We start from the raw sequence: 22,836 nt of genomic DNA, 5'->3' as shown, positions 1-22,836 counted from the left end.
CTACATACAACAGCAGCCTCCTGAATGGTGTTGACAAAATCGGGCTATTAAGTATGGTTCTGAAAACTTCAGCTTCTCCTGTGATTATTGCTTGGAATAATCCTGAAATAATAATCTCGCTTGGAAATCCTGCGGGTTCAACAGTGAAAAGAGAATGGGACAGGGATCCTGTACTTGTACACATATTCCAAATCCATACAGTTCTAAAGATCACTGTACAAATTTTGTGGAGGCAGTAACTTGTTAGGATGAGTGAGATCAGGTTTGGAAATACTGTTTTATTTGTCAGAGCCTTTTTAGTATGCCCTGTAGATCCACAGAGGTTTCTCTGATGTAAATGGACAGGGTAAGGGGCTGGTGGCATACAGTGCTAGGAAAGAGCACTGAAGTTCATGGGCTAATGCTTCTCTAAAAAACCATTAGAAAGCATTTATAGTTGGCTTGATGTAGGTTGTGGACGAGTTGCTGGTGCTGGCACTAGGGCATTAGTTTCCTGCTTTTTTTCTTTAAGGAAGTGGAGCTGCTCTCTGGGTGTTAGAATATCATATAAACACAAGGAGAGAAGATGTGAAATGGCACAAGATGTGGGAAAACCCTGGACAAGTAATAAACTTTGCAATTTCCTGGGAAAGCCTGTATCTGCTTTTTGGCTCCAATTCAGAAGGAAGGGATCTGGAGTCTGGGAGCTTCATAATATTATATAATGCTCAAGAGTAAAATGCTGAGGCTCAGATTTCTGTCTCTCTTGTGGTTAAAATGGTTTAGGAGGCTTTGGCCCTGATTCAGCAAAGCACTTAAGTCTATATGCTGCCTTATCTTATTAGTCTCAGTGGAACTATTCATGTGAATCGGACTAAGCCAGAGCTTGCTGACCTCTCTGGACCAGAGGCTTTATGGTAGTGTGGAGATGAAATGGTCAATCCTAAAACAGCTGTTGATGTAATAGTTGTACAGAAATTGAAGTATAAGCAGCGCTGAAAGCCTGGAGAGAGGATATGGTTTGATCTGTCTTGTGTGTCACCCTAGGCTAGCTTTAGAAACTTCTGACAAATGTATTTCTTGAGTTCTTAATGCTCTCTATAGAGGGAAGACAGCATAGACTCCTCCTCCAAAGTGGTGAGAAGTCAGTGCTCCAGCACTGAATCTGTCTCTAAGCACATGAAGTGACACTGTGTAGAGGAAGATCAAGTTCTCAGCTGGAGATACCGTGTGGGCTGCTGCATCTCTGGCAATGGCGTTGCCAACTTTGCTACCAGGAGTTGCCCAGTGTTAGATAACTGAATGCACTGTTGGTACCTGACCAAGAGTTTGGCTGTACTGGGTGGTCGCGTGTCTGCAGACAGCACTATTTCATACTGAGGAACTGAATGTGCATCTCCTGGTTGTCCTGGACAGTCTGCATTGAGGCTCGTGTGTTACTCAGGAGCGCCACCAAGCTCAGGGTGAATAAACTCCTGTGCTAGGTGCTAAGGGCAGCAAAACCAGCCCGCATTGTCTCCTTGAGGAAATGGGTAACTGAATTCAACAATTTGGTAACTGCTTGTCATCTTTTACATGTATTTCTGCTGATGGACTCTCTGGGAAAATCATAAAAAGACCTATTTAAAATGGCAAGTCACAAAACTCATGCTTTTTTCCTAATTTGTGCTACTGATGGTATCAGAGCAATGAATGAAGAGCATCTTAGCAGTTCATGAAATGAGTGCTTTCACCTACAGAAAGAGTATGGTTTCTCAAAGCAGTTACTTAACTATCAGCTTGCAGCCTGACAACAGAAGTATCTTGGTTGAGCTTTCCAACCTGTCACATGGAAACTTTCAACTGCTGTTGCTTTCCAGCTCGCTTCCCGGGGTGCTCTGGGCAAGCATGTTCTGCCGCAGGTTCCGCATGGTCAGTGTCTGCCCTCATGGATAGCAACATGTGTCTGAGGGCAGAAACGCTGCCTGCCTTCAACCCTTTCACTCAAAATCCTGTGCCTGGGATTCCTCCCTTTGAAGGTGCGGCCCTGCTTAATCTGTTTATTTAAGAGGTAGGGCATTTAGCTCTGAATTCAGATTCAGAATGGGAAAAGATGTGCTGTTCTGCCTTTTCCAGATGTATCAGGAAACTAAGGAAAGGAGAAGAGGTGCAGCTCTGTATTCTTGTGTATTCCAGCATCCTTTTCTTGTCTTTATAGCTGATGAGTAACAATTACTGCCCTCTTTCTCAAACTACCACATCTGTCTCCAAATGCTGTTCTTTATTTCAAGGTGTCTGACAGCACTGGCAATGCAGTTGAAACCTTCATTATGCAGAAGAGCAAAGCAGGTGTTAGACTTGACTTGCCCAAAGAAGTGTTTTGAACCAAAGAGAGTCGAATATTCCCAGTGAACAATTAGTCTTATTTATTGTGTATTCAAGAATAGGGCAAAAATTACTTCACTGATGTCTGCCAGCAAGTAAATGGCTGGTATGGAATTGACTGTATAAAAGGGGATAACCATTTTGGAGAGGGAAGTAGCAGCATATGATACTACAACAGTTACTTGTTTTGTTGTCATTCTGCTGATGTCTGGCTTGGACTGGCAGCTTTACAGCAGCCTAGCTCATTGCCGGATGCCATTATACTGCTGTGATAGTGAGGTGCAGCAGTGGTGAGGTGAGACCTCCGTGTTTCTTTAATGGCCATGGCAAGGGTGTTTTAGTGCATTGGAGTTGGAAAATGACCCATTTTGAAACTGTCTTGTCTTGGCATCCCTTCTTTCCTTCTGAGATCCTTATTTATGGCTTGCTTTGACACATGCTCATTGTAGACATAATCTGACTTTTATAAATAAATTTTAAATCAGAGGTCCTGATTGGATTGTCTCTGCTTGGAAACGCCGTGGGATTAAGCATTCACCTACCTGAACTGCTTCTTAGGTTCTTGGTTGTGTGGCACAGCTCTAAAGTTAGGTTTGGGAAACTTGTCTCTGTAGCACATGTCATCAGAGCTTTACCTACCTCACGGTAACGCTGAGGCCTAGAGCACAGTAACAATTTACAGGTTCTGTCTGGATTCTCCTTGTGTCCTGGGGTTACTCACCCGTTCCAAGGCCTGAACTAGTTCACATGTTCCCCTGGACAAGGAAGAAAGGGAAAGAGGAAGGAGTCTGCCCATGCTGTTTGAGTGCCAGAAGTGTGGTGTCAAGTGTGTCACTAATCCTGATCTGGGAACATGAAAGAAGTAGGTTGTACTCTTCTTCCAAGATCAGATTGAATTTGCAGTCCTTGAGTACTGAACTGCCATGAGACTGAGAAACCGTGTCAAGCTGATGTGAAAACTGAAGAGATTAATAAGGAACTCCAGGAGACGTGTGTTCCATTTCTCTGGATGGGAAGGCACTATGCTTTCTGAGTGCCAAAGGCGATATAAATCAGACCCAGTGGGCTGTTAAATGGTGGAGGCATGGTACAGCAGAAGAACATAACAAGTTAAACCAGCTTCCTCTTCCCTCCACCCATTAATGCTGTTCCTTGTATCTACATACGATGCCATCTACAGCACTTAGCTTTGTTTCTATAAATCAGCATAACTTCTGTGCATTTTATAAATGGATCGAAAAGGTGTGCCTCTTGACAGGGTGTTTATATATCCAAAGTGAAGGACCAGTGTTACCCCTGTCCTTTTTTTGAGTAAGGTACTGTAGCTTTCCTGGTAACTTGGCTTGTGCACTGCCCTCTGCATCCGGAAGGCCTGAAAGGAACGTGCACTAAAAACGTAGCTGGGCTTACAGCTGTTTGAGAGCTGGGAAGACCATATTGACTGATTTAGATCTATAGAGTGATATGAAGTACATGTTTTAGGTACTGGACACTAAAGGAAGTAGTCATACAGCAAAATCTTCTGTGTAAAATAATAAAAGAAAGTAAACCTTTACTCAGACATATCTTCCCAGTGTTATTCGTAATTTATCAGGTCTTAAGTCATAGAATCATAGATTGCTTTGGGTTGGAAGGGACCTTAAAGACCATCCTGTTCCAACCCCCCTGCCCTGGGCAGGGACACCTTCCACTAGCCCAGGTTGCCCAAAGCCCCGTCCAACCTGGCCTTGAACCCTTCCAGGGAGGGGTGAGGCACAGCTTCTCTGGGCAACCTGTGCCATTGTCTCACCACCCTCACAGGGAAGGATTTCTTCCTTAGATCTAATCTAAATCTGCCCTCTTTCAGTTTAAATATGATACCCCTCATCCTATCACTACAATCCCTGACAAAGTCCCTCCCCATCTTTCCTGTAGCCCCTTTAAGTACTGGAAGGCCACTATCAGGTGTCCCTGAGCCTTCTCTTCTCCAGCTGAACCCCCCCAACTCTCTCAGCCTGTCCTCACAGGGGAGGTGCTTCAGCCCCCCAAGCATCTTCATGGCCTCCTCTGGCCCCACTCGAGCAGGTCCGTGTCCTTCTGATGTGGAGGCCCCAGAGCTGGGCCCAGCACTGCAGGGGTGGGGTCTCACAAGAGTGCATCACCTCGCCTGACCTGATGGTCATGCTTCTTTTCATGCAGCCCAGGATACAGTTGGCTTTCTGGACTGCAAGCACATTTAGAATGCACTTCGATTTCAGACGTCTCATGTAAGATTTTGTAAGACGACAGTCTCTGCTGCTTTAAAGTAACTTTTCTTTACGCTTGTTTCTTGGGCTTTAACGGGCATTAACAGCTACCACTGCTTATCCCAGGATTTAGTAATAGTATGTGGGAAATGAGGGTAACCCTGTCAAACTGAGATACTGTTGTCACGTCCGGGGTGAGGTGGGAGGGTGTTTATTCTTTAGAATGGTGTTCAGTCAGGTACCTTCCTGTGAATGTCACTTCTGAAAACACCACCACACCAGTTTCATAAAGATCCTCCTTGGGCTGAGCTTTTCTTCAGTTTTAACCATTAAGATAATCCTCTAAAGCCCATTCCCTTCTACATTACTGTCTCCCTGGCTAACAAGAAATGCAGAAAGCTGCTACAGTCTAGGGGAAGCTGATGCCATTATTTCTGCATGGTCTGTGGGGTCTGTGTACGTGGCACTGATACCACAAAACTGAAGAACTCAAATTACCTTTTTTTGTACTAGTTTATGCTGAGGTTTGGTAACTACCATTTTTAAATGATGTATTTTAGAGAATGGTTATTGGGTGAGTAATAAGGAAAAACAAGACCACAGGGTTCTGACTGCTCACCTTAAGAAAGTAATGGGAAAGCCTTGCTCTGAAAACGCTGCTGCAATTTTGCTTCTAGGTTATACTCTGCAGTACTGCGTGTTACCTACGGGAATTACTTGAGATCCCTAGTTTGGTTTGACAAGGTCAGTGTCACCCACACAAAAGACAGGATTTTCCTTCAATGTAAGATAAGCAGAGAACAGTACTAAAGCTACAAAAGTAATAAAGCTACTCGAAAATAAACCACTAATTTTTTTTGATTAGTCTGGCATGTTCTTGAGTAAAGGTTGTTGCCTGCTCTTTTTTTGAACCAGAGAAGACAGTTCTGAGTAGTTATTGGCTTCTTGCCTATAAGCAGTGCCTTTTGCATGTCTGGTTTGTCTTCCCACATGTCACAGATTTCCTGTTTATCTTGTGTTCTGCTGTTGCAGTGGGAAGGAAATCCAAATTCTAAAGATTTTTTTCTTTGACATGAGCTATCAAAGTTAGGGCTAGAAGTCAAAACAATGAACTGCTCTTCATCTGCTAGTGTATTGCTAAACAGAAGAGGTCAACCGCAAAGGGGCAGAATTTGCAAGTGACATGCCATTATATGTTAGCAAAAACTAGAAAAGAGTTTGCAGTGCATTGGCAGGACCTTGTGGAGCTGCAAAGATTTGAAGAATCAGAGCAGATGAGATTAAATTCAAACCAGTACCAGGCAGCACATGTTGGAAGTAAGAATTATAGCACTGGTGTGGTTGACTTTATTGTGAGCAGCCAGGAAGAAGAGCAAGGTTTTAATGTTAACAGCTCAATGAAAACAGATGTTCATTGCATAGCAGGAGTTTTCCATGTCATATAACGTCACGGTCAGTGTATAGATAAGGGTTAATCAGGAAGCTCACTCTGGCTTCTGGGGTTGCGCTTTCAGGATTCACTCTTCTCTGGGATCGCTAGCCAGGAAAGGGCTGGGCATGGGTCAGTGGGTGGTGAGCAGTCACATGGTGCATTACTCGTTTGTATTTCCTAGTATTACTATTATTATTATCATTATTATTTTAATTTCAATTATTAAATTGTTTTTATCTCAATCTACAACTCTCCTTACTCTTACCCCTCTAATTCTAGTTCCAATCCCCCTGCCATGGGCAGGGACACCTTCCACTAGCCCAGGTTGCTCAAAGGCCCGTCCAGCCTGGCCTTGAACCCTTCCAGGGAGGGAACAACTTCTCTGGGCAGGTTGTTCTAGTGTCTCACATTACCTTCACATTAAAGAATTTCTTCCTTATATCTAATCTAAATCTTCCCTCTTTCAGTTTAAAACCATTATCCTTCATCCTATCCCTACCCCCCAGATCAAGTGTCCCTCCCCACCTTTCCTGTAGCCCCTTTCAGTACTGGGAGGCCGCTCTAAGGTCTCCCCAGAGCCTTCTCTTCTCCAGCTGAACCCCCCCAACTCTCTCAGCCTGTCCTCACAGGGGAGCTGCTCCAGCCCCCTGAGCATCTTCGTGGCCTCCTCTGGACCTGCTTGAACAGGTCTGTGTCCTTCTGATGTTGGTGCCCCCAGAGCTGGACCCAGCACTTGCAGGGGGGTCTCAGGAGGGCAGAGTAGAGGGGGAGAATCCCCTCCCTCACCCTGCTGGCCACACTGCTCTGGATGCAGCCCAGGACACGGTTGGCTTTTTGGGCTGCAAGCACACATTGCTGGCTCACAGTCAGTTTTCCATTCACCATCACCCCCCAAGTCCTTCTCCTTGGGGCTGCTCTCCATCCACTCCTCGCCCAGCCTGTATTTGTGCTTGGGATTGCCCCGACCCACGTGCAGGACCTTGCACTTGGCCTTGTTGAACTCCATGAGGTTTGCCCAGCCCCGCCTCTCCAGCCTGTCCAGGTCCCTCTGGATGGCACATCCCTTCCCTCCAGCGTGTGACCACACCACACAGCTCGGTGTTGTTGGCAAACTTGCTGAGAGTGCACTCAATCCCAGTGTCCATGTCACTGACAAAGATGTTAAACAGCACCAGTCCCAGTACGGACCCCTGAGGAATGCCACTCATCACTTCTCTCTGCTTGGACATCAAGCCCTGAACACACACTTTGTGACACATTCTGTGTTAGTGTCACATTGCTAAACTGTGTCATGGAATAAAAGTGAAATTTTACAAGGAGTACCATGAAGCCACATAAATGTACTTAGAGCTCTTAGATGCTCCGAGCTGAACAGTTTTTTCTCAAACTCCTCCATTGTGGTGGTGCAATTCTTACCCCGCCCCACCGCCCCTCTTTGTTGGGCTGCCTGGTGCTAGGTGCGATTCCACCCACATCCCCGGAGCTATACACCAGTCTGTGGAGATAAGGACTGACAATGTTAACGAGCCTGGCTCCTGCCCCTCTCGATTGCTCGGAAACAGCTATAACAGCCCATCAACTCCTAAGGGCCTGGCACACCTGTGCCTGGGATGTGGTCAAATGGGAACAATAACAGAGTCGCACATTAATCAAATTCTTGTGTAACTGCTGGAAGGCACCAGAAGGTATTTGACAAAAGTCAATTATCTTGGACCCTATAAATGGCGACCACCAGGGAGACCCTTTGAGCTCTCCTGGATCGCAGCGGCCTGTGACCAGCATCTCCCCTGAGCTGGGAGCCTCTCAGGTACCAAACCCTTAAGGTGTCGTCTGCTCCAGACGGAAGGCCAGGGCGAAGTCCCCCACTCGAGTCTCAATTATTGCCCGTTGAGGAATGCCAAGGCATTGGGAGTATTTGCTCTAAACTCGAGAGGGGAATTTTCTTTGAGCTAGCTTCTCTTTACTCTGTGCGTGTGTGTGTGTGTGTGTGTGTGTGTGTGGGTATGTACCCTTGTTTCTGTGTGTGTATGTCTGTTCTGTGTTCATTCTACTGAATCCAAACTCCTTTGTTTCTGTGTGTTTGTCCGTTTTGTGTATGCACATGTATATATAAAGGTACCGTGAAGTAAGTTAGTGTGAATCTTGTCATTTTAGATCTGAATAAGTTGCTTTTCTTTCTTTTAGTATTTCTGGATTATTTTATAATAATAAATTGCTGTTAGTTATTAATATACCTAGATTTCTTACTAAATATCACCGTGTCAATACTTTCATCTGCGACATCCATATAAGCTCAATTTACTAGAAAGTTTCCTGCTGGCTCTCTAGTTGGTGAAACTACTTACGTGTCTACATGATTTTTTTTTCTGAATGTGTTAAGAGACCACAGGCAGGCATTAAGTAGGAAAGTGTGAACGATGGAAGATCTGCTGAATTTTCATGTCCTTCATTGAGTACTTGCCTTAATTTCCAATTCTAGCTCCATCTTCCTCTGGCGATGCTCATACTTGTATTTTCTGCAAAGTTTTTGGAGCTCTATGTATATGATCTATCTTCTCCATGTTAGGCTTTAACTTCTGTGCTTCCCAGAAAGTTTGGGAACTGAATTCACAACCAGAAGTTTCTAATCTGATTTTAGGTTGCTGTCTTCCGAACAATGCCAGAGGTTTTCTTTACCTTCTTATTTTGAATGGTCATTCAGCTAATTTGTTCAGTTTGATCTGAACAGAGCCTTTCAGACAAATTTCCACACTTTCAGTACTTCAAACCAAGGTGAAAGTCTGAAATCTTTCACGTCAAAGAGCCTTTGACAGAGCATTGCCTGTCAAGCATGTATTTCTGAGGCCTAACTCAAGCATTATTTTCAAGCCTGCAGTAGTTTTTACCAGGTGAGAACTTGCTTCTGATCTATGTTACTGCTTTAAACTGCGACTTGAAGTGTAAGACTTGCAAGACATCTTTTCATTGGGGGATTTTGTCTGTCTTTCTTCATATATGCCCTCATCCATCAGAATTTGGATAGTATTAAAGATGGTTATCCTCCGAAGGTCACTTGGAAATGGTTTCAGTTAAACCATGCTGACACATCCTATGGACATAGGCCAACATTGAGATGCCTTAATGAAACCAGTTAAACAATCTCACACCCTTCATAAATGGATTGGGTTTGGTGTGCAGAATGTCCCTTCGTGGATCCTTTTTAACCTCTAATGAGGAAAACAATAGGTTTATAACCAACAATGTGATAGAAGTTTGTGAATATAACTTGAAATGTAAAATGGAACTGTATTTCTGTGTACAATAAATACAGTGAATATTGAAAACATTCTTTTATTAGGCTCAAGAGTGAACAAGAGTTCAGCAGACAATTTAATTTTGTAATTTTTCACTTAAGAAAGATGATGCAGAAGTTTCCCAGGTGACTGTGCCACATGCCTGTCCTCACCACACCCTGATGACTTCTGTATGGCAGAGCTCAGCCTCCTGGCCACTCCAGGCAGGAAAGTGGCCCTTTGGTCAGAGAGGGCATTGAAGATCCAACCCAGCCCAAGTTTCCTCTGTTGTTTCTGTCTCTCTCAGCTTTATAGGCCGGACTGCTTCTCAGTGTTTAATAACCAACTAACCCACCCTGGCAGTTAATTTATGCTGTAATTGATACGCTGCTGCTTAAATGAGAGTGAGTGGGAGGATTGGGCCATCAGGCAGCAGGCTCAGGTCCCCTCTGTCACATCTGGCTGCTGCTGCTGGAGCTTTTTTTCTTTTTCCCTGAGGTTCTTAAATAAACTAAATGACAGTTCCCAGACTTCTGGGCTGTGGGACATATGTCACTGTGTGTTGTAGAGTAGTGAAGGGTGGTGGTTGAGTTGGTTTGTTGAAACCTCCCTTGTTGGGTAAGGCAGAAGACAAGAAGAGTTGGTCTGTTTTCTCAAGCGTGCTGCCTGGTCATGTTTTACTGTTCACGGGGGCCCTCAGGAGAGAGGTCAAGTCCTGTGTACATCTGCAGTCAAAAAGAGGGATGGGTCTGAAGGAGATTTGTGGAACAACAGGGTCTAAGAGAATATTCTGTCTTTGATGACCCCGAGGTTGTAATTGGGGTGGAAAGACGTGCATTTTAAGTGCCAAAAGGGCAAAACACAGAGCTTGTCGTCAGTAGGTGACACGTGCAATCTTAGCCAGACAGCGTAATATTTGTGTTTATGTAAGAGGAGGAGAGTTTGTGTTACTTGATTTTAGCTGGTTTCTGCCATTTTCCAGATCCATATGGGATCTTTCTGGTCATCCAAATCACATGGCATAGAGTGGAAAGCATCCTCCTGACTATGGCAGAGCAGCAATCTGACCGTGAACTCTCACCTTGTTAGCCCAGGTCATAGCTGAAGCCCGTTCAGTGCTGTTTCAGCATGGCAACTAAGCTATAGCAGCCACAAATGCTCCCAAGGATAGGGACAGGAGCCTGACAGTTTGTGACAGCTGTTACATAAAGCTGTTTGTATTATCTTTGATCTATGGAATTGCTCTCACAGGGCAAAAATGCCTAGAGGGATGACATAAACCTGCATGCTTTACTCTTCAGCAGCAGCTGCACAGAACATACTAATTCCCTCTTGAATCTCATTCTGAAATCAAGTCATTGATTGTAAAGGACTTAGAACAGTCCATCTATCATGTAGCACCTACTCTACTCTTCAGTGATACTCCACAGCAGTTCAGCTGAGAGACACTGTTGAGTTACACATATTCCATGCAGGGAATGGGCCCTGCAAGAGAAAACATGAGCTTGGGGAGAGCAACACTGCAGTGGCTGACTCTGGTACAGTGGTGCTGAGCTTTGCCAGCTGAAAAACTTGTGTGATTTTCCAGATGATTAAGTCCACTTGAATAGATCATTTCCCTCAGAAAAGGTCACTTCTGACACAACTCCATTTTCTAACAGGAGTAATGTTTTGACAGAAATTACAAAAAAGAAAAAATAGCCTTTTCTTCTAAATCAGCCAGCATTAGCATCTCTAGGCTTATCCTTGTGAAAAGCATTGCTGGCATGAAAGATAGAAAGTTCCTGTGCTAATGAGGATTCAAAACTAGAGTTTAGCTTGGAGCTAAATCCTGAAAGCTGACAAGCATGTGAGTCTTGTGCTAAACTGAACAGAAGGTGCTCAGCAGGTCTCAGTATCTGGCCTTTAATGAACAGCAGGAGACAGGCCTGACTGGCATAAGGTGGGCTGAGGGTGCTCTAAAGGGCTTTGTGCACCACCTGATGGGCTTGTAAAGCTCTGACGTTGGCCACTGGCAGCACTATTCAGAGACCATTCCTGTGAACAGTGAAGTGAAGCTGTGCAGATATTGAAAGGTGATGATTGGGCAGTAGTGAAAAGGACTTTCCTGCAGCCACTGCCCCAGAAAAGTACTGATTGATGCTTTCTTTATAATTACAGAGTAAGCTGCCTTGGGTGGTATGCAGTCAGTCACTGCTTTTACCCAGACTTCGTACCTACGTGTCAGTTCCGATCCCATACCAGGACTACAGAGCAGTGTGTTCATTATTCCATGGATGCGCCCTTGCTCCAGAACTATAAAACACAACCTCTTGGGACAGATGCTCACAGATGATGAGAACTTGTCAACTTCTTTTGAAGTCAGGGTGGTGGTTGTGTACTGCACTGTCTGAGCATTTGGCCTAATAAAACTGAATTTATAGTGGAATCGAGCCTCTCTTGGTACTGAGACCCTTTAAGAGTTCACAGGCTGACCTGGCCAACAGCCTCAGGAGCTCTTCTTTTACTGGTTAAGATCTCTTCCACCTAGACTGCTCCACATGAAGCCCAGCGCCTGGGAGAACAAAGACCATTTCAGGAATGCTAGTTGCAACACTGCAGACATGTTTTTGTATCAGGACAATCTCTACTGAGAGGAGATAGACTTTCTCAGTCCACACATGTCTACAACTGCTTTTCAGTTTTCTTGTTACATTCCCTATACTAGTTAAAATTAGTGTCTAATCTACAACTGTTGACTCATAGCTCTGACCCTGCAGTTCTAGTACTAGTTCACCTCTTTGGAGGAAAGAATATGGTCTAGGTTAGTGCAGATGAAGTTACCTTTTTCTGTCAGATCTTCTCTCTAGGCATAAAATGGCAGTATTATTACTTCCTCTGCCTGTGATTGTTTTTCCTGTTGTTACACCCACACTCTGTGCTGTACTGGCTTTGGAAAGTCCCCAAGTTGTTACAGGAAATACTGTGTGTGGGCTGTTACAGGATTAACTGTGGCAATAATAGGGTTTGATGGCAAGGCTCTCCAAGCAAGAATGAGAAAAAGGGTTTTTCAAAGATGGTCTGGAAATGGTTGTTCTTACAGAATCAGTCTTGGCATTGGCCTCACTGGTGACATTGATTACTCCCTTGGACTTGGATGTTAGGTGACAGCTGCCTGTTTCCAAAAGCACCAGCTCTGTTCACAGGGGATGTGTTAGTTTGGAGATACCTGAATGGTGCAGGTTGTCCTCCAGCTTGTCAGACGAGTGGGCAGGCATCTTAGAGTTGCTGTTCTCTGACATTACTGACTGTGTCTAATTCACATGTGGTTGGTTTTGGCACAGTGGTGGGGGCGGTGGCTTATAAAAGCTCAGATTAAAATTTAATTTCAGTCACACAGGCACAAGAGACAGCAGTTGGCAGGTTCTGGTGCCTGCCCCCGCCAGGACATCCAGTTGTGTACACCTGAATGATGTCCTGCAGTTCTACCCATCAGACAGCTGTGAAATGGTTGGTGGGGTAAACGTGTTCACTGTGTATCTAGGGAGTAGTGATCTTTCAAGATATGGATGCTACCTACAGTACTCAGTATTTTTGAAGGACTTTGCCCTGATTACTCAAATAAATTTCCCTAATGTTTGCTGTATGCTCTGGTTGTTAAGGGTGATTTCTTTCAGGATTTCAGGTTGGTCTCTTTATTAAGGAAAAGTCTTTCAAAGACTTGCTGGATTTGGGTGCAACTTTTATGCAAACTTGAACATGTTTTATGTAACAGCTGTACTGGTGGTGTCTCCTTTCAGCCTGTTTTTCTAGGGAAATGAGATTTCTTTTTGCTTTTTTCATGCTTATAACGTGTTTGTGATTTTTCTCCCCACCCTGTTGCCACTGTTGACGTTACAAATTTGTAGAACACAGGGCTGAAGGAAATTCAGCTTCTGCATGAGTAAAGCAGCTGAAGAGAAGAGAATCCACAAGGAAAGGCTGTGGTATGATATCTCCTTTTATTAGACATCAAAGGATGCCCATGGGAACACAGCCTCTTGAAATTAATTCAGGTAACTTGTTCTCTGCTCAGAGAATTACTTAACATTATTGCATGGCAGGACAGCTTCTTGCAAGGGACAGTTCTCTTCTGCAAAGACATAGCTGAGAAGACCATTCAGTTCTGAGTTTCCGTTTTGGTTTTGTGTTTTCTACACTAGCAGAAATGGCATGTAGGACATGTGGGTTTAGCTTCTGATTATGCCCCAAACTCATTCTGGGCCTAGGGCCGGTCACCAAATGCCTCTGGGACTTGAGACATTACTTCTCATCAAAGCCAGGGATAAAGTTGTGCTCTTTGTATATCTCTTGCCTCATCAGAACTTGGTTTTCTCTTGAATTTCACAGCACACCTTGGCCTGCAGGAGTAAAGTGTTTGCGTTGTAATGTAGCAGGTCAATAACAAACATCTCAACAACAGCAGAGTCAGATGAATTAAAACGCTTGTTTTCCAGCACATGCAGGCTGTCAGCCAGTTCTGGGATTCAAGATGTCTTTGAAGTGCTTTGGCTGTCATTTGTCTGTTTGGATTAATTTGTTAAATAGTGCATGTGACACAGACTTGAGTGCAGAGGGAGACACAGTGAGTGTCCGTAAGAGGGAAGACACCAGGGCAGTAACAGGCAGTGCAAGAAAAAACTGGCAGTGCATAGCTAGGGTGCTGTGAGGTTTGGAGAGAGGATTACCAGAAAGCTCCCATGTGGTGGTTGTGGGCATTTATCCATTGCCAGTTTTCTGAGGGGGCTCATGCTCGTAATGAGGTATGACTGGCAGAGCCCTGTTTGCCCTGGATAGACAAACATGATAATAGCAGAGTCCTAAGAGGGAATTATTTTCAAAGATCAGCTTAATTGTGTTTGGCCTTCCTTTATAAACAGAAGTACTGTTTTCTTGTGGAAATCAGGAGGAATACGGGTTGGATGGAAGATGTAGCTCTACGGTTTCTGCAATTGCTTGCTACGCTAGACAGGGTTAGTAAAGAGGCTGAAGTTCCTCAAACCTCCTTTTATACGATCAAGTTCATACCTGATAGTACATTAGTAACCCTGGGACTTCCATCTGGCCCTGCTATAAATGGAGTTTCTCAAAATCAGAGATCAGGCCAAGCAGACTCTGTTGCCTGATTCCATTTCAAGAGATACATTGAGAGATCCAAAATGGTGATAGTGCAAATTAAGACCTTTTTTTGCTCTTTTTGCTTTAACTTTCAAAAATGAGCTAAATTTAGCTCACTCTTTGAATTACATAGAGTACTTATCAGGGCAGGCTCAAGAACAAAGTCAGTGATGGTTCTGCCCCAGAGACATGAAAGCAGAAGCCCAGCTGCAGTGCAATGAACACGTTAGCTCATTGCCTGCCCAAATAACATAGCGCCTGCACCATAAACCAGCTTAAAGTGAAATTGGTCCTTCACAGTGGTGAAAAATCTCAGTCTAGTTTAATGAGGTCAGGAAAATAAAAAGGAAAGGGGAAGCTGAAGCAATGACAGCAAGAGAAGGAAGGGGAGAAACCAAAGGGGTTTTTGTGTTGCAGTATAACGTGTACTTACAGCTGCAGAACTCGGTATGTTTCCGTAAGAGATTTTATGGGTAAGCTGGATGCAATTTACTTCTGAGAGTCCCAAACACTACTGACCACAGGGATATTATTAATTTCTTTTGAACTCTACTGTTGTAAGGGAGTTGAGTTGTTGGGTTTTCTGCAAGGGCTACGGAAAACCAAAGGAATTGCTGAATCCAGCACAAGAAACATTCAAGCAGCTATAAAACAACAGAAAAACCTATACAGAGAGTTAGAGCCACAGTGTATTTATAGTGGTCTACTGTGCTACTTGAAGGGTTTTAACAGACCGGAATAAGAGATTGTGTTAAAGGTGGTGGTTTTAAGCAAGTAGGTAGTGTGTTCTGCAGAGAAATAGCATGACTGGGATTGTCATGCGTGAGTGTGTTCTTACACCTTGTGTGTGGGGGGAGAGGTCATACAAGCAGCTATATAGTGCAAGTGTCTCTGTCCAAAAAAGCTGATCACTCCACGTGGCAGTGGAAAGAACAGCATGTCTGTTGACAGCTGGGTGATTCAGGGCTGTGCTACTCTCCCATCTTGCTTTCTTTGCCTACGGATTCCCCCTTTTCCTCTCCTTCCCTCTGCCTGGCTTGTAGAGTTGCAAACTCTACCAGAGAGGCCAAGATGGAAGCACCAACATCAGCACAAAACCTGGCACACACAGGCAGCTATAGAGAGTGTCTGTTGCCCCCTCTGTCCCTTTTGCCTTTCCTTTTAGTATTTCTTGCCCTGTAGTAAGGAGTTCTTATCACGCTGGGCTCGTTTCTTTCGGAGTCTGTCCCCCCATAGAAGATTTTCCAGCAGCTCCCTGATCACCCCGTCAGCCTTGCCTTTCTGTTCCAGCCCCTCTAGGTACTTGGCTCTTTTCCTCTCCAGGGCTGGTAGGGAGATGAAGCTTCTCTCTTACCTGTGGTTAACTCCTTGCAGCATTTGCCTATGTCGGACGGGCTCCCTTTCACCGTTTATAGTTGTTAAGCCCCTGCTGTTTGTTTGTTCCAAGCAGTACCAGTCCCCACACCTCCCCATCGTGCTTACGGAGTGCCAGGGCTCTGTTTCAGTGTCCCTGTGGCGAGGGTGCTTTGTGGCAGCGAGGAGAAACCAATTGGTGTGTTTTTTCAGCAACTCTGACACACAAAAAAAAATTCTGCTTCTGTCGCTTCGACACCTCTTCCCCGTGAAACGTGCCAGAAGATGGTGCTAACCTAGAGAGTATGGAGTCGTGCCTAGCTGTGGTTGCTGAAAAGCTGGTTTGTGGTGTAGACTGGCTTGGTCTTTCAGTAGGTTTTAGTAGTAATGCAGCATGTTGCTACACTAAGAAAAGAACTGAGCCATCAGTTTGAGATGCATTAGATTCACACAGAACTGTTTTTCACCAAGTATTTCAGGCCTTGTGGTTAAAAAAAAAAAAAAGAGAGAGAGAGAGAAATCCAAATAAAAATGGTAGAATTGGATCCAGGCTCAGACTAGTGTTGGTAGTTTGCACTTGATCTTCTGTTTTTCAAAATATATGAACAGCCTGAGATTCAGGAGAGTGTGCCTCTGCAAACATTCGGGTAATGCAGAGAAGTTACACTTGGGTTCCTTCAAGAGGCTTTTGAAATGAGTGTAGGACCTAAACCTCTAGCATAATCAGTTAAAGCTTTGAGACCCAGCATCAGCTGGTTTATGCTTGATTCTGGTTCCAGTTGTTATTTACGGGGCAGCAGAATCATCCCAAGGGAAGACAACATCCCTGACTGCAGGGCCTTACTGGTTCAGTGTGTAAGTAGCAAGTTTGAGGAAATCTTATGGTCTTGACTGTTGTTCAGGGTTAGGAGTTCAAACCCAGCTGAGGTTTGTTTAGTCACTGATTTTTGTTGTACATATTTTGCTTAGTTCAGATGTCAGCAGACAATCTTGGCTCTGAAGGAAGAGCCCTTTTGACTCATGAATATTTTGAGTGCTACCAACTTCAAAGCCTAACATGAATTTCTGCTCTGCCTGGCCAAGTTACAGTTTTAACCATATAAAAGCATATTTTGCTCGGTGACCAGCCTCTGGCAAGCATGTTCTCTTCCCTTGAGAGAACTTGCCATGTTCCTTAAACCGTCCATCACATGGCTTTTCATCAGCCGTCACAGTCTAAAGACTTTACTCTCTTTTTCGTAAATATAATTATTTCAAATTCCCAAGCGAACATGAGTGTCCATGTAGGATGAGCGTGGTGCACCCCAGGTGTACACGAGTAGCCGCCCTGGGTGAGGCTCAAGGTGCAGCAGTCCCCGTCTCTGTGTTCCTGGCAGGGGTTGGTACCATGCTGAGGGGAGGCTGTGAGGAGCAGTGCGATGACCCGGTGACGCGTCCGGCCCCGGGCACCCTCTCAGCACTTTGAGACCGCGTGGAATGGTTTGTGGGTAAAGTCAGTGATGGACTGGGGGTTTTCAAGGAACGTCTGCTGTGAGATAAATAGGCTGAGGCTGGGGATATGTGTGAAATTAGCCTGAGCAAATTACCCTCGCTCATAATCTGGAATTCTTTTATGTCAAAATGGTCATATTTTGCACTGAGGCTGCAGAGCATTCCTCGAAGCAGTGAAGGTGGCCCCTCCCGAGGCTGCTTTGTGACAGCAGGGTCACTCACCTTGGGTGTTAGCAAACTAAACACTAATGTCCAGGTCTGAGCACGCTGCCTCCCCTGCACTCCTGCCTTCAGGTTCCCCAGGGCCCCCTTTGAACACGTCCTGCATGTTTACCTGCATTTAGATGCCCTTTGCTTTAAGCGTGAGTTTATTCTGTAAGATAATCGCCCCGTTCTTACCTGTACCCTCAGCACGGTGCTTTTAGTTTCTTCAGAGAATGTTCTCTCTAAGGGTCACCTTCTACCCTCTGATTTGAAGGGAGAGTTACTTCATTCAATGGGAGCCTCGCTACAGATTTATAATTATATTTCACCACCCCCACCACGAAATGCAGTTAGAAATGTAATCTGGTCTTGAGTAGTGGTGTGGGTCCAAAGTTAGTGTCTTGTCATCTACTTTACATTTCACTTCATGAAGTATTTTTCAGAGCATGTTTCAAGCAGCAAGATACTTGCAGTATGGAAATATTACATTCCTCTGCTGATGAAAGTAAGTATGAATTCCAACTAAACGTGTAGTTAAAATAATTAAGCCTGGGTGCTAAGAGCTGGAATACAGTGGCAAAAGAAAAAAAAAAAAAAAAAAGACTGACTTTACAGTGATTCTAAGCTTGTATAGTTTTCCATATTGTCTAAGGAGAGCTAACTCTGCTCAACATATTGAGGGGAAAAAAGCAGAACGCTTTTAGTTACATGCCTCTTTAAATCAGAAACAATTAGTTTCATGGTAGTGCTTCATGATTTTTAATCCACACTAGAAAGACTTTGTGGCATCTTTCCAGAAACAGCTCAAGTCATATGTATTTCCTTTAGATTTCTGCTTGCTCGATGGCTCCTGTTGTGTTGTTTCCTGACATGGATGTCGTCAGTCTCCTGTCTTTCAAGGCTATTTGCAGGCTTGTTATGTCTATTGGCTATAGTCATCTCTTGGTGCTGCTTGCTAAAATGCCCAGAAAGCTTTGGGCAAGACTGAGGTTTTCCTATTTTTAAGAAGCAGCTTTGAATTTTTGTTTGTGTGCCCGGTGTGACCCTCTCAGCCTCTTGTTAACCAACTGATAGAGGAAATAATTTTTTTTCCTGCATGTGAACAGTTTGGAACAAAAAATCAAACTTTCTTAAATGGGTGCTTTATTTAGTCTTAATTTACCCAAGGACTTCAAGTGTGTTTAGTTTAAAACAAACATTCTGCAATGCATCATCCTATCAGAAGATGTTGTTTAATGAAAGTCACAGGAGGAGTTTGTTTATCCTTCTTCTCCTCCCAAACCCGTGCCCAAGGTTCTGCTTTGCCAACATTCACCGTAGTTGCAAGGAACAGGGCTGTGGAGAATATACACAAGCCCTCAAGGAATAAAGTACCTCATGCAGCTGATACTCTGTTTCTTTTGGGATGGGATGGACAAAGCCTTTTCTCTTTCAGAGATTAATTAAACACTTCATTAATTAAAACCTTCACAGGTTTATTTTAGGCCCTCATTCAAGGAAGGTTTAACTGCTTTTATGAAACAAGTTGAAAGAAATAAGCTAGCACAATCCCTTCCTCAGACCAAAGCGTGGGTTTTGGGGGTGTTATTGTCATTTAGGGATGGCTCAGGAGGTTTGTGAGGAAGATGGAGCTTTTCAGCTTCAGGTCAGTACTGTGGTGTTCCGAGGCCCTAGAGAGTCTGAAGCTGTAAACCCACTTTAATCTTACTGATAACTATCTAGCTAGGTTTATATCTGCTATTTAGATCCAAAGCAGCATGCCTTGCTGGGGCTGTTTGTAGATTAATTGATTTGCTGGATCAGAGCTCTAAGGGACTAATTTCTGTATCAGTGAAAAGCCAAGAACTGGTAACACCTCTTCCACCTTCTTCATTTGAGCAAAAACATGCCAATGGAAAGGTCCCCATTTATTTGATTTTCAGTATCCTAATTCTAAAATACCAGTTACTCTTACAATCAACTGTAAAACACTCCAAAATGACCAGAGGACTTTGTGAGCCTGAGGCAACCCTGTTGTGGCAGACACTGCTTGTCACGGCTCGGCAGCCTCCTGTGCCCTCTCATGTGGGGGACACACAGCAGCTGCAGAGCAAGCTTGGGGAAGGGGACTTGGCAGCCTGCAGCTGACCTGAATGGAGAATCCATCTGTTTTAAGGGTATTTTTTAGGCTTCTATGATTACTCACTTTGAGTACATATTCTGACCAAGGATTTAAATATTGATTCTGAAAATCCTGGAATCTCTGGAAAGGCTCAAATCCAAAATGGCTTACACTTTTGCTCTATCCCTCTTGAGGTTTCTATGTTTTTCTCCAGACCTGCAAGATCAACATGTGAAGAGCTATTTTTAATCATGGTTGGGGTTTTACTTATATTTTCGCTAAAATTAGCAAGGCCAAAAAATGTGGTCATTTGTCTTCTTTAGGGACGATGTTTGTTGCAGCAGCAGGAATTGCTGCTTACAGTACACCTCGTAAAGACCAGAGCTAATGAGCACTTCTTAGCTGCTATTGAAGACCCTTCTTGCTTTTTTGGCTCACTGTCAGGTGCGCTGCCTGAGCCGGGATTTCACAGGAGGAGTGTGTGTGTAGGTGAATGCATGTGTCCATGGGAGAGAGAAATCTCAGGCCCTCTCCTGTCAAGGCTGTCGACACTTTGCACGTGTAATGGCAAAGCTGCCTTGGCACTGGTTTTTGTGCTCTGAGCAGTGAGTGTCTGCACTTTGGGGTATTCACTTAGAGCACTGTTGAAGAGCAGATCATCTGGAGTTGATATAAATAACAAACCAAGCCCTTCCAAGGGCACAAAATGTGCTGGCAGCCTCTTCAGCAAGGAAATAATTCTCCCCATCTGTGGTTTTGTTTACAAGAGGATTCTAAATATATCTCTCATCTCCTGATGATGATTAGGAATAAGCCTACTCCTGCACCATAGGGTTAGAAGACAATGGACTCCTGAAACTGGTTTTTCTTAGAGTACACTGGGTGCAGTGTTGCTCCCTGACTTTAGTTACGTGCTTAATAATAATGAATGCTATTACTGAAATCATGTGAAGAAGAGTTGTATCTGTAGAGGTCCCTGCTATAGTTGTCCCCTTCTGTGGTAGGATATACGCCTGGCTGCTGGGAGGAAATGTGAGACGATTGTTATGGATTAGAGTTATCCTGAAAGCCCTGTGTTTACTCTTCTCTGCCACAGGTTCAGCAGCATTACGACAAGAGAACCCTGTGAGAAATTACGTAGTCTTTTTCCAGGTCTTTCTGCAGATTTCATTGGAATAGATTTTTGGAAATTTGGAGGTAGGAGCAACAAAACCCACATTTCTCGCCATCAGGAAGAGGTAAAGCAAATACTTCCCAGACACTTGATTTGTTACCAGAATTGTAGTCCTGCTTTTGATGTGCGTTTTCAGGAAGAGAAGTTGCCCTTGGGGGTGTTGGTCTCAAGCCTACCTGTTGAAGTTGTTTGATTTGCAGATGTCATTTGCGTGTGGACTGGATGAATAAAGCGGCATACAAACAAAAGCTTTTCAGGCAAAGAGGCTGTGCAGGTAGTGCACACTTACTCCGTGTATATTTAAGGTCTGCGTTGTAATTGTAGACTAAAAATAACGACCATTTCTCCCCCAGCAGTACTGCTGCTTGGTCAGTAACGGTGCAGACCTGTGCCTTTTCCCTGGCTCAGATACAAACGTCACTTAGTGGCATGTTCAGCAGGGACTGGCGCCAGGATCTCTCCCAGCACATAAAACATGCAGACAGATCCCAGGGCTTGATGACGTCTCTGTTAGGGCGCAGTGATCACAGGGTTTGTGTCAGCTCACTGTACGTGTTCTGCATGAGTGGTGTTCCACGTGCTTCCTCAGTGGGTTGTCATCTCTGACAGTGGAAAATCCAGAGCAGGTGAGATTTAGCTCTACTCTCTGAAGCACAGGATGGAGAAGAGGAAGGCCCTAGAGACTAGAAAAAGTTTCTTTGGAAACTACTGTTCCAATGCTGCAACTCATGCAAGAGAGAGTGCAAGTATTTGAGGAGAAATACCCAAATAAGCAAGGAGGAAGAAAGAGAATGCAAGCACCTGGCCCAGAATAAATTAGAGATAGAATTTGGAAAAGAAAAGGCAAGCATGTTTGAAAAACTCCAGTTCTGTTTTAATCCCTAACTAAAGTAAGTATTTGAAATTTTCTTTAATAAAAGGAATTGGTTTCTGAAATACAGCTTTAAGGAACTGGATAGGAAACTGTTTTTCCCTTTCTTGATCTAAATTGCATGATTATCAGAGATTAACTTCTCAAAGCAGTGTCAGATTTGAATGCACTCTTCTATTTGTGAGCCACTTCACATCAATTACTCTTGATGTGTGCTGGTGCCACTTGGCAGGAAAGCAGACTTCACTCCCTTTACCTGTGTTCTGTGGCTATAACGCAGCAATCCATACCTTAGCTAGTGTCTAGACCACCCCTGTGTTTGGTGAAGGGGCACTTTGAAGGTGCCATTTGTCTCATCTATTTTAGAAGTCTGCCTTCAAAGGCAGTTGCTCACACCTGAGGAGTGCATGTCTCTCCATGGACGACCAGGGGAGTCTCAAAGATGAGCTCCAGCATTCATATGGAACATGTTTATGTTTAGGTGAGAGGAATCCTACTTCATTTCAGCAGTGAGGCGCAGTCTTGGGAATCTCCCCGTTCTGTCGCTTGAACTGAGTTGTTCTTTTCTCATTTCTAAAGCTCTTACTTTTTGATTTTTTTTCTTCTGTTTCGAAACCCTGACTTGCAAGTCGTGATGCTCAGCCAGGCCCAAAAGCATGACAGTGAGTGAGGAAGCTGTGTACCTAAAAAGCCCTCTGCTTCATTTGTGGCTCGGTCCTTTGAGATTGCTTTGTAGACCTCAAACACAGCTGCTGAGAGTGGAAGTTCATATGAACCAGAAATTTCTGAGCAGAGCCCTTTTTTAACTTTTAAAAGCCTATTTTATGCTCTTGGCATGTAAATTTGCCTAAAATTGACATATACAGGACATACAACTCAGGAAACCCTTTGTTTTCCATAGGGAATAAACATGTGTAGTGACTAGTTAAGGAGCAGTTTTCTCAAGGAGTTATTTCTTTAGGATGCTGATAATATGTCAGTCAAGTTAGCTTGGATGAAAAAAGCCTTTTTTGTGAATTCAGCATGCCCTTTGGGGCCAAATGTAAGCTTCAAGTGTGGCTGTTCTGAGCTTGAGCCAACTGTGTGTGTTGTCGGAAATGAACACGGTCTGTGTGCAAGTCAGTTCAAAAGGAACTGAAGTCTGATAGATGTGGTGCTGGCAGTTAGTTTTTCAGAGTGCTTTCTGATTCAAACACCTGATTTTCTTCTTGCTTTGCCCGGGACAGTGGTTTTT

General features: G+C 44.1%; 1 protein-coding gene across 1 annotated transcript in view; it reads left to right on the top strand.

Moving 5' to 3' along the window:
• Positions 1-14,685: 14,685 nt before the first annotated feature.
• Positions 14,686-22,836, top strand: part of LOC141930748 (ras-GEF domain-containing family member 1B-like) — a 70,258-nt gene continuing 62,107 nt past the window's right edge. Inside the window, 1 exon segment of the mRNA XM_074841981.1 lies at positions 14,686-17,961. Within this exon segment, the coding sequence (XP_074698082.1) occupies positions 17,884-17,961 (78 nt within the window). The 5' untranslated portion in view covers positions 14,686-17,883.

Source organism: Strix aluco, chromosome 16 (assembly GCF_031877795.1).
Source record: "Strix aluco isolate bStrAlu1 chromosome 16, bStrAlu1.hap1, whole genome shotgun sequence".
Taxonomy (NCBI): Eukaryota; Metazoa; Chordata; class Aves; order Strigiformes; family Strigidae; genus Strix; species Strix aluco.
The sequence above is the reverse complement of the archived record's forward strand: the minus strand, read 5'-3'. Positions and strand labels throughout refer to the sequence as shown.